At 44.5% G+C, this 16,806-nt stretch overlaps 1 protein-coding gene across 1 annotated transcript in view; it reads left to right on the top strand.

Moving 5' to 3' along the window:
* The window catches only part of PLCL2 (phospholipase C like 2), a 141,867-nt gene extending 127,750 nt beyond the window's left edge, over positions 1-14,117 (top strand). Inside the window, exons 5-6 of the mRNA XM_016209275.2 lie at positions 3,315-3,424; positions 13,263-14,117. Of these exons, the coding sequence (XP_016064761.2) occupies positions 3,315-3,424; positions 13,263-13,442 (290 nt within the window). The 3' untranslated portion in view covers positions 13,443-14,117. The remainder of the gene's footprint in view (positions 1-3,314; positions 3,425-13,262) is intronic.
* Positions 14,118-16,806: the final 2,689 nt, after the last annotated feature.

The raw sequence follows: 16,806 nt of genomic DNA, 5'->3' as shown, positions 1-16,806 counted from the left end.
CACTGTGCGCCCTAAGTCCTTGCCCTGGGCGTTGTATAGCACAGGGGAGGAGAGGAAGGTGCACTCATGCTGCATGGGCCAAGGTGAGAATCCTTTATTTCCATAAAAATAAAATCGACACATGCTTCATATCAAAAGATGAGCAAAATGTTTGCAATGATCAGTCTGTTAATAATATAAAAAAATTTTTTTAAAGGAACACATCTGTTGTGCAGCAAACCAAATAATGAAATAAATGACAATGGGACCGATAGTGTTGGTCACTTTAAAAATTGGGGAGTTTTATATTTTTAACATAACTTTCCAGTTTTTCAACTCATCACCTTTTTGTGTCCCGTTTTTGAAGAACTTTATTAATAACACATTTTGCCCTTCCCTAAACAGACTTTTATTGGACTGTAGATATTTTAAGAGGGGGGAGAGTAAGGGGGAACTGTGTAGTCTCGCTTTTTAATAGACACGTAAAATATGACCGTTTAAAACAGCCACGCTCGTTTCTTTAAATGTTTTTCCTCTTCTTCCTTGTCAGTATCGCTGTCGTCGCCTCGATGGCGTTTCCTTCTCGAGTCCTCAGTCCTTTCCAGAGCACCCATCCTGTCCCTGCCTCGGGCCCTGAGTTCTGAGCTTTCTGAACACTTTCTGAAAGTCCTGTCTTTAAATCTGGGGTAGATGTCGCCTCCTCCTGCTCTCCAGGGCCTGTGTTATCTGGAGGTTTTCCCTCGTTAGTTGGAATGAAGCCCAGCACAGCGGTTCATGTCGCTGCCTCATTACCTTACTGGCGATGTTATCTGACTAAAGGAGCATGTGCCTGGGCCCATCACATCCCAATAGGACACAGACAGGCGCTTGCAGCAAAGAAAGTAAGGGTTTACTTCTAGGAGGTGGCCCAGGCCCAGAGACGAGCTAGCTGATGCTCCAAGACGGCTCCCCCGTGGCTCACGGGAGATGGGTTATTTAGGGGGAAGATCACTAATCACGGGGACTAAGGGAGTGAGGGTTGTGGCCAGGGTCGTGGTCGCTGCTGACTGGTCGGCTCTAGAGGCGAGGGTAGTTGATCACCTGGTCCTGATGTCAGCCGTGCCATCACTTTGTCTGGTTTCACTGCTTTTCTGGGCCTGGAGCTGAAACACAGTTAACTGAGGCCTTGATGTTATCTCTGGTTTGACCAGAACTCTGTCTCTGGAGTCAGCAGACCCGAGGCTTTGTTCTAAAGATTATTTGATGCTGATCAGAACCTCACTGTCCTGAGGGCTTAATGCTTAAGGGAGGGGCTGTGCCGGGGAGGAGGCAGGTGAGTCAGGGGCTGGGGGAGGCCAGCTTGAATCATAGGAAAGCAAGGAAAAGGTTCACGTTAAAGAAGCGAAGTTCCTACCCGCTTACAGAGATCAACTGTTCAGAAAGGCAAGATGAACAGTCTGCCTCTAGTGGAGTGAGGCTTCCAAGCAGATAACTTTGTCATTGGAAAATCCCCCAGTGCTGTCGTATCACAGCTTTGTGCCAGTTCTGAAATTTGTAATAAAAAAGCAATATTAATAACCCACATCTGGTAGGCCATCGTAGTGTGCAGTTACCACCCTCCACCCCCACTTCGCTTATGTCTCTTCTCTTTCCTGGATTCCGTCTACCAAACCTCTGTGATACGTGTAAGACTCTAGTGCCTCCTGCCTGCTGGAAATATAAACATTATGAGTATTAGTGATTCAGGTCCTGAAACCCGGATCTTGCTGAAGTCCAGTATAAATCTTAATTAAAAAACCCCAGCACATTGGGGTCTTATCTTTAGGGCCTCACCTGGCCACGTTCTAAGAAGTACAGCACGCTCCAGGGAGACTCCCACATGTGACCAGGGAAAAAACTGTGTGTGTGTGGAAGTCAAAACTAGATGTAGGGCATGCGACCACTGAGCCAGGTCAGCAGCAGGGGGGTCCAGGGGGTTTAGTTAATCAAGTTGGGATGTTCTTAAATACCATCATCGACAGAGAGAAATTGGAAACAAGGAGAGTGTTCAGTGCGGTAGTTTCCTAGACAGTGTAATGAATTTTACTAATTGCCGTTCTTTCTTGAAACCAGTAAGGTTCTTAAGCCTTATTAGCATGACAGGAAGTAGGACTGTATTTCCTATTAGGTGGGGAAAGAAAGAGAGAAAAGAAAAACGATTACATTGGCAGTTTACCGTATTTATCATATGCGTGTCAGCTTTTGCTTACTGTTTAAAGTCACTAAGGAATAAAGTTGCTGTCAGTTACTATAAAGAGTTGCTTTGAAGTGGTGTTGTATAGAAATGGATTTAGAAATTGGAATGCCCAGCTTAACCGAAAAAGAGTACAAAAGAACACAGGGAATGTCTTGTAAGAATTATGACCACGTCACATTACTTGTAGTAGTAAAAGATTTGAAATAACCCAATGTCCATCAGTAGGGGCTGAGTAAATAAATGCTGGTCCATCCACACAGTGGAGTCTGTGAAGCTGTTAAAAAAAAAAGTGAGGAAGCCCCAGCGGAGTGGCCAAGTCGGTTAGAGTGTCGTCCCGTACACTGAAAGGTGGTGGGTTCGAGTCCCCGTCAGGGCACATACCTAGGTTGCGGGTTCCATCCCAGTTGGGGAGTGTGCTATAGGCAAACCAATAGATGTTTCTCTCTCCTCCTCCCTCTAAGATCAATTAAATAAGTAAGTAAATAGTGAGGAAGAGCTCTATCCACTGACACAGCGCCATCTCCACTGTGTAGTCACGTAAGGAAAAAGCAAAGCCTAGGTACAGAACAATGCCCGTAGTGTGCTACTTCTGTACAAGAAAGGGGGGACTATGAATATATGTCCACATTAGCTTATATTTTCAAGGAGAAACAGTATAATAAAAAGAATAAATAAAAACTAACAAAAATGTACAGGGGGAGGGTGTGGTCAGGTTTCGTGCCCAGTTGCGAACGTGTCCTCAGCAGAGCTGACGGCTGCCTTCCCAGATTCCCAGTCCCCGGGTTGCAGCCCCGGGTCTTGCTCCTGCTCCCCCCACAGCCCTCGGGCTCTGCGCCATGCTGAGCCCCAGACCCCTCACCTCTAAAATAACGAGAACGATGCTCTGTGCCCCGGTCACCCTTCAGAGCCATGCGGGACGGCCGCTGACCTCTCACACGCCATCCCCCTGTTGATCCCCCGAGTCCCGTGTTTCCCCCATTGTCACCTCCTTAAACAGGCGCCTTCACGGAATTCCATCGGAAGCCGGAGTCCTTCGGGAACACCTAGAGGAGTAAATACAGCCGCTTCACTACCGCCGATCGGAGGGAGAAGTAATGCCCTTTGCCTTTGCCTCTTTCAGCCATGGAGTTCCACGAGCACCTGCACAGCATAGGCACCAAGGAGGGGCTGAAGGAGCGAAAGCTGCAGAAAGCCGTGGAGAGCTTCACCTGGAACATCACCATCTTGAAGGTACTGCGCGATTGGTGCGGGTGCTCGTGACTGCAGACTTCTCCAGCATGCTTTTTCTGCTGGGACATTCCCTGCACTGTACACCGCCGGCCGCCGGAGGCTGTACCTGCTCACGGGACTCCAGGGCCCTCCGTCCCCGGAGGGCCTGCAGGCGCCTGGCTGGGTGGTGTGGCTCGGAGAGAGAGCCAGGCGACTTTATTGTTTGGCACGTCGTGGGTTCTGGTAGGAAGGGAAAGGACCTTGCAGTTCATCCCTGAAGCATTGTGAGGTACATGAATGCCAGTTGCTGTGTGTGTGAAATAGAAAATATTGATTACAGGGCAATGATTGGGACTGTAAAGATTTTAATTACTTGAATGTCATTTAACACTTTCAGTTATAATCAGAGCCTTAATATTCATATGATCCCAGAAAAAAACACACCTGTAAGTGTGATGAAATAACCAAAATATTGGCAAAAAGGGAGGGTGAGTGGAGAATTAAGACTGAGGATGGTCTTCAGATCGGCCCACTGGCCTTTCTTAAGACCGTGCGTCACACGATCGAATGTCTCTTTGGATTAAGAGAAAACCAAGAGTAAGGAGCTGTGTTCACAGGCTCCTCCTCACACTCACAGAGCCCCACATCCACCTCATCAGCACCCCTGAACCCTGGGCTGGAAGGCAGGGGAGAGGGAAGGCAGTTATTTCACAAGTATTCAGTGAGACGAGTTTATTTGCAACTCACATTTCACTCCCTTCAAACGTGTGAATGAACGAAAGGGAAGCCAACAGGACAGAAAAGAACAATGAAACCTTTAAGGTGAATCTAACGTCCTGTGGAAAACCGTGCGCCCTCATTCCCTGTTGCTCCAGCCTTAGGTGCTGGTGAGCGGGGCTCTGTTTTCCAGTGTAAGGTTTATTGAGACTGCAGTGGGAAGAGGGCCTGACCAAGCTGGGAGGGAGGCCTACTTAACTCTGACAAATGTGTTGCAGCCTTAGCCGGCCACACCAGACCTCCAGGGTGAGCCATCAGAGGATAAGGGTGGCAATTTAGCAGCTGAGATTCCCGCAGCCCATTCATTCTGTTGTTCACTCATTCCTCATTCAGCAAATACAAATTGGAAATCCATATTTCTGTTCCTGTTAAATTAAATCCATATTTAATTACAGGAAAAGCGAATTGTCTGCACAGTTGGTAATATGCTGAGTACATTAAAAATGTGGTAGATGTTCCTCTTTGCTTTCTTTCTTTCAAGTGTTCCGTGTAAGAAAGGAAACACACAGAGAAAGCTGTGTGTGTTTAAGTGTAATTTGCTGTGTAGACTCTGCCTTGGGCGAGGCCCTTAATTTCCCTAAACTCAGTTTCCTCGTCTTTAAAGTGTGGGTAGTAATTGCACCTCTCTCGCAGAATTGAGAAACTCTCATGAGATAATCTTTGTAAAGGGCTTAATACAGTACCTCGCATACAGTAATCACTCAATAAATGATAACTATTGTTTACAAAAGGCTTTGCTGATATACATTCCTACGTATCTCATTTTGGGCATATTGTAGGCTCTGTGGTTTCAAATTTAGGACTGTAATTACACACTCAGCCTTTCAGTGCCAATTTGAATTGTAGTTGTAAGAAATAGAGCATATTAAATAGTTTCCACTGCATTCTTAAAAGAGGTTTGTGCATTTGGCCTGAATACTTATGAAATACTGGCTTGAAATGTATTCAGTCTCTAGATGAGTCTCACACTATCCAAACCTGACTAACCACAAAATATCTGCTAAAAGGTTACTATGTTTGTGTGACCACCTACTATTATTAATAGTCTAGACAAAGGCTCTTGTTTCCTAGCCATGAGATTGTAGTTGATTCTCTGGATTTGGTTGCAGATGACACTCAGGTGAGAGCAGAGGAACCCTAGACCCGTGTGCCGTCATCTTAGAGTGACACTGAGGGTACCTGAGGCCTCTTGGAGACTTGCAGGGTCACAGGAAAGATGAAGACACGTGCATATCAAATTGCTAAGTAGGGCCCCGCATGTGGGGCGGTGGCAGGCTCACTCAGGGTGTCAGTCTGTCTTCCTGCTGGGCCCCAGTGCTCTCAGGTGTGTTCCCTCTTTATCCCAGGGCCAGTCTCATCCCTTGGGGAGCAGAAGGTATCAGTGATGGTACCTAAAACCCGCTGTGGTCTTTTCCGTGTTCCTGAGCAGATAAAGAATCCAGAGGAGGCAGCCTAGTCTACACCCTCCAGGTGAACCTTCTTGGGTTTGGGGCCTTTGGCCCCAGAAAAACCCAGAGTCAGTGTGGGCTCCCGACGTGCCGAGGCCAAACCAGACACTGGTAACTTACATTCCTATTTGCATTAAAAAAAAGTATTAAGCTACTTCTGTGCCTCCCTCAGATTCCCCGAATGGTATGTGTGCCCCCTTCCTCCTCTGCCTTCCTACGGCGTGTAATTTGGAAACAGTATTGGCTGCCCTCGGGGAAGGGCAGGTGGAACCTTTGCTCTCTCCTCAGATTCAGGGCAACTCCTTTTTCTCCAATAAGTAGTTTGACAGATAAGCTTTGAAAAAATTAACTAAAGTATAGAATCCCTATTGTTTTAGCTCTAGATCTAAATAAAAGCAATGAATTGTGATTGTTAATTTTGGATTCAAAAACTAGGTAGGACTAACAGATGTGCCTTGAAACTTTTTTTTTTAAGTCTTCACCCAGGGATATTTTTTCCATTGCTTTTTGGAGAGAGTGGAAGGTGGAGGGAAGAGGGAGGAAGAGAAAGAAACAGCGATGTGAGAGAGACACATCAGTTGGTTGCCTCCCACACCAGGGCCAGAGATTGAGCCTGCAACCGAGGTACGTGCCCTTGGCCAGAATCGAACCCGGGACCCTTCAGTCCACAGGCTGACGCTCCAGCCACTGAGCCAAACCAGCCAGGGTGAAACATTTTTAATATGTTCAAAACTAGGGCATCTTTTGTGGTCAGATAGAAAGTTTGTTGATTGGCCCAGGGTTGAGTATGGCTAGGGCATAGGCTCTGGCGTCTGGGCTCTGCCATCATCCCTTCCTTGCTGCCCCAGCCTCTGATCCAACCTCCTTCAGGCAGAGCCAGGGGAGCAGGGTCACTCCAAAAATTATTTTCTGAGTCTAACGAAGAACCTTAAATATTTTGACCGAAGGTGGTTATAAATCTTTCGAGATGAAAACCAAAAAGAGTAAGTTCCGAAACTCAACACAGAATGTGTGAAAACAGCTGGGGTTTGAGTTTCTCAACTAGAAGCATGGCAGAGCCATTTCGTGGGCGTCTTCAAGCCCAGACACCCTGTGTCCGTGGGCAGCAACACCTTTGCCCTTTCGCAACAATACACTGTGAACATCTGCAGCCAACTCCCATAACCTCTTTCAGAACTGGTCTTTACTCTCACTAGACACCATAATTCCAATATATGTCAGACATGTAGTTTTTAGATGCATAAAACAAAGTAAAAGTGATGCGGGTCAAGTTCGGCAGTGTCCAAGCCCAGGTCTAGCACCTGTAGAGGTCCTTTCTGTCTCATTTGGGTAATGGCCAAAGGCCTGGTCTGTTCAGGATGCCATAAAGACTTGTCTGAACTTAGGAAACATGAGATTCAACCAGATAAAGAGTCCTGTTATTACCATATTAATTATCCTACACCATCTGGGGATTTTTCTTTTTAAACATCCCGTCCCCCTGCGGTAGGTCTATATGTGCTGACACAGAAAGATCGCCTAGACATGGTTTTTGGTGAACGAAAAGGAAACTGAAGAATAACATAGTTTGCTTGATTTCATTTATGTAAAAATAAAATAAAATACCTATTTGTAATATGTATAAATGCAGAGGAAAAGGTAAAACACATTGTTTGGGCAGCTATGAAGATTAAAGAGACTTTTACATTTTACTCTAATTACATTCATTCAACATGTTTACTGAGCCCACCTTGTGTACCTGGTGCCAGTCTAGGCTTGGAGGGTTTAGCAAAGACCTAAAGACATTAATGTGGAACTCACATTAATGGGAGAGGCAGACAGTAACCAAGGCAGTAGGGTATGTCAGGATAGTGAGCATTATAGAGAAAGCAAGGTAGAGAAGGGGTAAGGAGAACTGTGAGCAAGAGGTGGGAGTTCTGGTTTTAGAAAGGTTGTCAGGGAGGGCATCACCAAGAAGGGAGGTGAGAGCGCTGTTGTGCGTATCTGGGAAAGAGCCTTCCCTATGCAGGGAATGGTGACGGCACAAACCCTGAGACTGGGCCCAAGAGGACCTGCTGTGTTTGGGGAACACTTAGTAGCCCAGTATAACAGAGGCTGAGTGACAAGGCGGGGTGCCGAAGGGGATGAGCACAGTCTGGGGGCAGGTCACAGAGGGCTGTGGGAAAGGACTTGGACTCTCACTGAGTTATTTGGGGAGCCACAGAAGGAGGTGTGTTCTCACTGTGTTTTAATTGGATCTTTTTGGGTGTCATGTTGAGAAGAGAGAAGCAGGACACCCAGTTGGAAGGATATTGTCATAAATGCAGAGAAAGGGGATGGTGATTGGGCTGCAGTGGTGGCAATGAGGGTGGTAAGAGTGGTGAGAATGTGTGTGTGGGTGTCTTATTTTTTAAGTTTTATTTTTCAGTTATAGGTTACATTCAATATTATTTTATGTTAGTTCCAGGTGTACAGTATAGTGGTTAGACAATCATATACTTTATAAAGTGTTCCCCTTGATATTTCTAGCGCCCACCTGGCACCGTACATAGTTATTACATCCCCATGACTATTTTGTAACTTACCAATCTGTACTTCTCAATCCCTTCACCTTTTTCACCCAGTCCCCCAACTCTCTTCCCCTTAGGCAACCATCAGTCTGTTCTCTATATCTATGAGTCTGTAAGATAGGGCCAAGAGGGACTGCTGACAGGCAGAATGCAGAATACAAAAAAAAAAGGAGAGGAGTCAAAAATGATTCTAGCATCTTTGGTCAGAGGCGCTGCAAGAACAGAGTTGTCTTAACCTAGGAAGAGCTGGTTATAGGAGGAGTGATAGGATATCAGGAACTCAGTTTTGGACATGTTAACTCCAGGAGGACAGGCCAAGAAGGCATTTTGAACAAAGAGCCAATTAATTTTTATTAATAAAAATATTAGAGCAGAAAGCAATGGAACAGAAAACAAGAAATTAAGAGAGAAAATCAACAAACTAAAAGCCAGTTCTTTGAAAAGATCAATAAAATCACTAAGCCTCTAGCCAGGCTAACTAGGGTGGGAAGAGACAAAACAAATTGCTAAGATCGGAAATGAAAGAGGGGACATCACTACAGATCCAGTGGGCTTTAAAGGGATAACTACAAAATATGATGAACTAACCTTGATGAAGAGGATCAATTCCTTGAAAGGCACAATCTGCCAAAACTCACACAAAAAGAAATAGATAATTTGAATAGGCCTATCTCTTGTAAGGAAATTGAGTCAATACTTAACCTTTAAGAACAGAAAGCACCAGTTCAATGGGGTCACTGGCAAATTCTACCAAACATTCAAGGAAGAAATTATACCAATTCTCTACAATCTCTTCCAGAAAATAAAACCAGAGGGAATACTTCCTAATACATTCTGTGTAGCCAGCATTACCCTAATGCCAAAACCAGAGCAAGACATTATGAGAAAACTGTAGACTAATATCAGTCATGAACATATATGCAAAAATCATCAAGAAAATATTGACCAATAGAATCCAGCTGTATAAAAAGAATTATATACCATGATCAAATGAAATTTATACCACATATCAAAGGTTGGTTCAGCATCAAAAATCAATTAATAGTATCTCACATGAGTAGGCTAAAGAAGAAAAATTATGGTCATCTCAATACCTGGAGAAAAAAACTTGATAAAATCCAACACTTATTCATGGGGGGAAAAAACAAAAAACCTCAGCAAACTAGCAATAGAGAAGAACTTCTTCAACTTGATAAAGAACATCTACAAAAAAAACCTATAACAAACACCATTCTTAATGGTGAGACACTCAAAAGCTTTCCAACTAAGATCTGGAACAAGGCAAAGATGTCTCCTGACACCACTGCTTTTCGGCATCAAACTAGAAGTTCTAGCTAATGCAGCAAGACAAGAAAAGGGAATGAAAGGTGTACAGATTGGTAAGGAAGAAATAAAAATTTTTGTTCATAGATGACACGATCATCTATGTAGAAATTCCAAAAGAATTTAAAAAAACCTCCCAGAACTAATAAGCTATTATAGCTGGGTTACAGGTTGCAAGGTTAATGTATAAAAGTCAATCACTTTCTTGTATACCAGGAATGAACAAGGAGAATTTGTTCTTAAATACACAATACCATTTATATTAGCACTCCCAAGAGAGAAATACTTAGATATGAACATGTATGATCCATGTGAGGATCTACATAAGCACAACTACAAAACTTAGATGAACTATATCAAAGAAGAAATGAATAAATGGAGCAACATTTTCTGTCCATGGATAAGAAGACTCAATATTTTCAAGATGCTATTTATTTCTTTCCAATTTGATCTATAGATCCAGTGCAATCCCAATCAGAATCCCAGCAAGTTATTCTGTAGATGTTGACAAACTGATTCTAAAGTTTATGTGGAGATGCAAAGATCCAGAATCACCAACAGAATATTGAAGGAGAACAAAGTCAGAGGACTGACACTACCCGGCTCCAAGTTTACAGTAAAGCTAAGTAACCAAGACAGTGTGATGCTGGTGAAAGAACAGACAGTTACATCAGTGGAACAGAACCGAGAACCCAGAAACAAACCCACATTATGCAGTCAACTGACCATTGACAAAGGAGCAGAGGCAATGCAATGGAGCAAAGATAGTCTTTTCAACAAACGGAGCTGGACCAACTGCACATCCTCATGAATTTAGACAGAACCCTCCCACCCTTCACAAAAGTTAACTCAAAACATATCCTAGAGCTAAATGTAAAACACAAGGTTATGAAACTCCTACATGACAATGACTTTTTAGAGACAAAACCAAAGACATGATCCATGAAAGAAAAAGTTCATAAGCTGGATTTCATTACAATTAAAAATGTTTGCTCTGCAAAAGACAAGTCAGAAGGATAAGACAACCAGCCACAGGCTTGGGGAAAATATCAGTAAAATACGTATTGGAGAAAGGACTGTCGCTCAAAATGCAAAGAAAATGAACAACCTAATTTTTTAAAATGGGCAAAATCCCTGACTGACATCTCACCGAGGAAGATGTACAGATATCAAGTAAGTACATGACAGGATGTTCAACATCGCATGTCATTCGAGAGTTGCAAATTAGAGCAAAAATGAGATAGCACTACATTCCTATTGGAATGACCAAAATCTAAAACTCTGACAGCGTCACATGCTGGTGAGGACTTGGAGCAACAGGAACTCACTCACCGCTGGTGGGAATGCGGAGTGGTACAGCCACTTCGAAAGAGTCTGGCAGTTTCTTACAAAACTAAACATACTCTTCCCATACGACACACCAGCCACGCTTCTTTTGGTATCTATCAAAATGAATTGAAAACTGATGTCCACGAAAAAACCTGCACATGCATGTACATAGCAGCTTCATTCATAATTGCCGAAACTTGGATGTGGCCAAGATGTCCTTCAGCGGGTGAACGGATAAATAAACTGTGGTTCATCCAGACAAGGGAATCTTCCTCAGCACCAAAAAGAAGTGAGCCACCAAGACATGAGAGACGTGGAGGAAAGTTAAATGCATGTCACTCAGGGAAAGAAGCCAATCTGGAAAGACTACCTACTGTGTGAATCCAGCTGTATGACAACCTGGGAAAGGCAAAACGATTGAGTCGGTAAAAAGGTCAGTGGTTGCCAGGGATTAGGGGGAAGGGAGGGATGAACAGGAGGAGCACAGAGGATTTTTAGGGCAGTGAAACTACTTTGTATGGTATTGTAATGGTGGGTACATATGTCCAAACATCCTGAGTGAGCCCTAATGTAAACCACGGATTTCGGGTGATGACGATGTGACGTGTAAGTTCATCGGTTGTAACAGATGTAGTGCTGCGGGCAGGAGGCCAGCAGTGGAGAAAGTGTGCCCGGGTGGGGACAGGGTAGTGGGAACTCTGTACTTTCTGCTCAGTTTTCTGATGAACCTGGAACTGCTCTAAGTTACAAACTTTATTCATTAAAAATAATAATATTTGGAATTTTAAAGCACAAATGGACTATCTAGTTACAATCAAGTAACCATAAATGTATGTAGCAATCCTTCATGTGAGGACAAATAAACTCATTAATAAGAAATTATATTCCCGGAACAATATGGTATACTTACATACAAAGATGTTACTACTTATAAAATTTCAGTCTGTGAGTTCAGTGACTAGTACCAGTGAATAAAAATGAAGCTCCTTCAGTTAAACTAAGTAATGGAACATCTATTTATAGTAACTAATTATAGGTCTCTGTAAAGCAGGAGAATCGTGAACAGTAAGAGGTAAGCAGCGGACCATTCTGTGGATCCCCACCTCATGGTGTCTTAAATTGCATTGTAATTTCATCTCACTGGTGGCTGAGATTTGATTATAGTCTGGTGGCCTGCCAAAGTCAGTCCTTACCTGGCTCCCTTTGCAGGAGGCCCCAAGCTTTAGTTGTGCAGTATTACTTTCATGGGGGTGCCTGTTGGGAGGCAGTTCAAGAAAATTAAAAGCAGAAAGGGAGGAAGAAGGGATGGCACTAAGAATGTAAGTGTGACAAAGAAAGAGTCAGACTGCAGAGGAACCAGAGAGTAATAGAATAAATTTAGAGCCCTAGAAAAGGGGAAAAAAATAGTGAGCAAAGAGACTAAGAAAGAAGGAAAGGTAATAGTATAAGTAGAACTGTTGGTGGGAAGCAGAGTAAATATAGGAAGGAAAAAGAGAGCAGAAAACCAAAGTACAAATGTTGGACAATGTACTTTATAACAATGGAGCAGTTTACGCCACATCGTCTCTTCTGCCCAATAATCTTGAAATCATTGGCTGTCCGGGCAGTTTCACTCCCCAGGGGACACTGGGCAATATCTGCAGACATTTTGGTTGTCACAACTGAGTGGTTGAGACTAGTCTCTAGTGGGTAAAGGCCAGGGATGCTGCTAAGTACACTTGGGTGCACAGGATAGCTCCCCCTAAGCAGACTAGCGGTTGTCAAGGGCTGGGGGTGGTGGGGGTGGGGATGGGTGTGACTGTGGAGCCATAGCACCAGGGAGAGCTCTGTGGTGATGGATTAGCTCTGTGTGTTGATTTCAGTGGTGGTTACATGAATCTATACTTGGGATAAAGTCACACAGAACTATACACACACATCATATTGGTGCCAGCCCCTGGTTTGGATATTATTGCACTATAGATGTAAGTTGTAAGCATTGGAGGAAATTTGGGTGTACAAGACCCTCTGTACTATATTTGCATCCTTCTGTGAGTTTATATGGATTTCAGAATAAAAAGTTAAAGAAAAACAAACCTTAAAAGGAAAAAAACGGCCAAATAATTAGTGGAAGGTATAATTTTAACCAGGATAGATGGGACTAATACACACACACACACACACACACACACACACACACACCCTCTGTTCAGGTTCATAAATGGAAAGGATTGAAAAGACAGCACGTTCTTTGGGTATGGGGTTAAAACTGGGAAAACAAACTCATTTTTTATTAAAATTGACCTATTCCAGTGCCATGCCAGGAAGAAATACAGGTCCCCCTCCCCTCCCGAGGAATCAAAATATTTCAATTTCAGCGGAAGAACTGTGTTGTCAAACTGTGGCAATAAATCATGTCATATCTAACGTGTTCCATCACATGTTTTGTTACAGGGACAAGCGGATCTTTTAAAGTACGCTAAGAACGAGACTTTGGAGAACTTGAAACAAATCCATTATGCTGCTGTTTCCTGTGGGCTGAATAAACCAGGGACAGAAAATGCCGACGCTCAGAAGCCGCGCCGGGGCCTGGAAGTCATACCCGAGAGAGCCAGCGACGAGCCCGGAGAGTGAGGGCGCTTCCCGGACGCCACTGTGGAGCTTGTAACTCCAGGACCAACGGTGGTCAGATGGAGCAGGAGCCTTGCACTCACTAGTGAAAATAATATTTGGGATTTTAAAGCACAACTGGAATAGCTAATTACAGTCTCTTAAAACTGTGAATGTATGTAGCAATCCGGCGTGTGAAGGCAAATAAACTCTTTAATGAGAAATTATATTCCCGGCCAAAGTATGCTATATTTGTATGCAAAGACATCACCCCTCAGCTCCAGTGTGAACAACAGACTATTCACTTAGTTCCATTGAGAGAAAAACGTTTTCCTAACTGAAAACACTTTCTTAAGATGGAAATGGATTGTATTGTCAAATTAGTATTTATTGGAGAAAAACCTAGTCTACGCATTTTACATACGTGTGATTGCCAGAGTCTCTGGGTTATGGACGATTTTGGTGGCATGCCTGCTGAGCCATAATTACTGAAGAGAATGTAAATGGACAGAGCCCCTGAATCCCAGGGTCCTCGGAGAGCCTCCAACACAGGAGAAAGTGCAATCGGACTGAAGCTCCCCCTGGAGACGTGTGCTGCGTATACATACGATGTAAAAGCAACCGATCTGGAAGCAACACATTGTAAATAGTTTTTCATTGTATGACGTAGTGTTCACATTAAAAATATGTTTTATGATATTTCTCCAATAGCAGTATATGCATTTAATGAAATTTTAACTTTTAGATTTTTTAGTTCAAGATGTTCTGTTCTTAAGAGTAGCCAAGCCCTGGCCGGTGTAGCTCAGTGGTTAGAGCGTCAGCCTGTGCACCGGAGGACCACGGGTTTGATTCCCGGTCAAGGGCAGGTACCTGGGTTCCGGGTCCGATCCCCACCCAGGTCAGGTCGGGGCACGTGTGGGAGGCAACCAATCGATGTGTCCCTGTCACATTTTTGTTTCTCTCCACCCCCCTTCCACTCTCTCTAAAATCAATGGAGAAAATACTCTCCCTCCTCAGGTGAGGATTTGATAAAAGGAGTAACCCATTGCTTGGTAAATGGCTTTGTCAAAAATAAGTTGCTTGTCAGGCTCAACACTTGTTAGCGGGGGCGGGGGGGAGGTCGTCACAACTTTACACCGTGGCAGCTGGCTGACTGTAACGCGCACTGACACCTTTTTCCGCTACTTCTGAATTCGCACCAGAGTGAAATGTGCCTCGAAATAGTGCAAATAGTACGTTCTAGGCCAGAGAAGATGTAGCTTTCCTGAGGCCAGCTCACTTTTTAACCCAAGCTGTTACTTTCCAAATCAGTGAAACGTTGTGCTGTTTTTGAAAAGATACCAAGCCCTGCAGCCTAATTACTGCTTCTCCCAAACCAAAATTGCTTTCAAATTTTGGAAGAGTAAAAGATGTCTGAATCTTAAACAACCCCTTTTCATTTACCCATTTTCTTTTCAGTGGTTCAGGTATGAGAGCAGGTGTGTGTAACCTTCAACTTGGTATCTCACAGTCGTTTCCTCAGAGTTGGAGGGATGCTCAGGCTGACATATCTACGTTATTTCTGCCCAGACTCCTGAATATCCTCCTAAAAAAACAACTCCTTTGCTCAGGTCTTGTCCTTTGCATTCTAATGTGCTTGAGTTGAGGTACGAATCTCCAAAGACTCTTCTCTGGATGTAATTCCAGATAGAAAATTAAACCTATCTGTTACTCGAATAACTGTGTGGTTTCCTGCACACTCCAGCTAACAACCAGCCAGGAGCTTAGGCTCTTAGCTCTGAAATGAACTCCACTTAGGGGGGAAAAAAAGAATAGAAACTAGCAAAGAATGAAAAGTAGTTTTATAGGATGAGAAATAAAATAATGTGTAATTTAGATGATTGTCAACAATCCTTGAATTTAACTGGCAAGTACATAGCAACATTTAAGGTGAAAATCCAGAAATCATAAAAAATAACTTTTGAAGTAAAAAGAAATGGAAGAATCGCTGCATTTCTGTAGCAGTGGCAGGCGTTGTCTCATATGTGACTTGAACGACAGAGCGAGGCACATGTAGCTCAGCGGGGGGGCGCACAGGCTCAGAACCCGCGGCTGGAAAGGAAGGAGCCCTGAGAGCACTTGTCCGACACCCTTTCCAGATGCAGAGGTTGCCGAGAACAATTGCGTGCCTGGCCCGGCCACCGAGTCAGTGAGGGCTAGTGTGGGCGCCGGGCGCAGCCCAGGTGGGCTTTCCATTTCATTGAGATAAAAAATCAACCCTCTTTGCACCCATCTCAAAGGATTACGGCAAGTGATGGAAAAAGCAGACACGTGTTGGGGAGTTGTTCCCAGGACTGCAGTGTTTCTCCTGTTTGTCTAGCTCCTGCCCCATCCTTCACCTTTAAGACCCAAATCGGTGGGGCCCACATTCATGGTTAACAGCTGTTCCCTCTCCCCCATTCACATGGAAATGGAACATTCCTCAAATGGGCGAGGGCCCAGGTTGTAAACAGTTTTCTTTTTGTAAAGAAAACTTGGTAAACACTCTGGATGGAACCTGTGGAGGCCTTACAACCCCCACTGATCAAACAAAAGGGAGATGCCTGCTCCTGGCTTCTTAAGTTGCAGAAGGGGGGTCGCACTCTGGCTTTCCGCTGTCGCTAGATTCCTTAAGTGGGGGACCCCCCTTTAAGTCTCTTATTGTAAATACAAATAGTGCCCCTGTGTGCATTAGTCACACTGTACGCACATGTTGTGTGTCACTCCAATTAGGGCAAATGTCCGGTGGGAAGTGCATAAAAACAGCTGGTAAACTGCAGAGGACACGGGAATAAAGAGTCGGGCGAAGGGCACAAAGCACGGCAAACAGCCGTCGGTGCAGCGGGAAGTGAGAAGTCGCTCTGGCAACATGGGAATGAAGCCCCGTGTCAGGCGCTCAGCAGCCCTGTGCATGTCCCGTCCGGGAGCGAGTACTGAGGCCTCTGACACTAAGGACTCCCGCCGCCCTGTGCGCCCGCAGCCACCCACGCCCCCGCCCGAGGGCGGGCCCCCCACAGCCCTGTGTAGAACTGGCGCCTTCTCCTCGGTCCAGGCGCGACGCTAACGTCCCCGAAGCCTTCCCTGCCACGCCGTCCCACTCCTCACTCCTAAGCTCACCCATCTGATTCATTTCCGCCAAAGGCGTTTGTTTACTTGTCTACTGGTCACCTCTCCCGATGAGAAGGTAAACACCGTCGTGGCCAGGGCTCGTCCGTCTTGTTGGTTGGTATTTCCCCAGCACTCCATGCCACAATCCGTTTCAGGGGCTCAGTGAATATCAGCTGAACAAGTGAATGAAGGGATGAACCTATTCTGATAGATCGCACCGCACGGTGAAGACCTGGTATGATGGGATACGTTGTGTGCAAGG

The sequence above is a fragment of the Miniopterus natalensis genome, chromosome 15 (genome assembly GCF_054644295.1).
Source record: "Miniopterus natalensis isolate mMinNat1 chromosome 15, mMinNat1.hap1, whole genome shotgun sequence".
In the NCBI taxonomy this organism is placed as follows: Eukaryota; Metazoa; Chordata; class Mammalia; order Chiroptera; family Miniopteridae; genus Miniopterus; species Miniopterus natalensis.
This window is presented reverse-complemented; position numbering and strand designations above follow the sequence as displayed.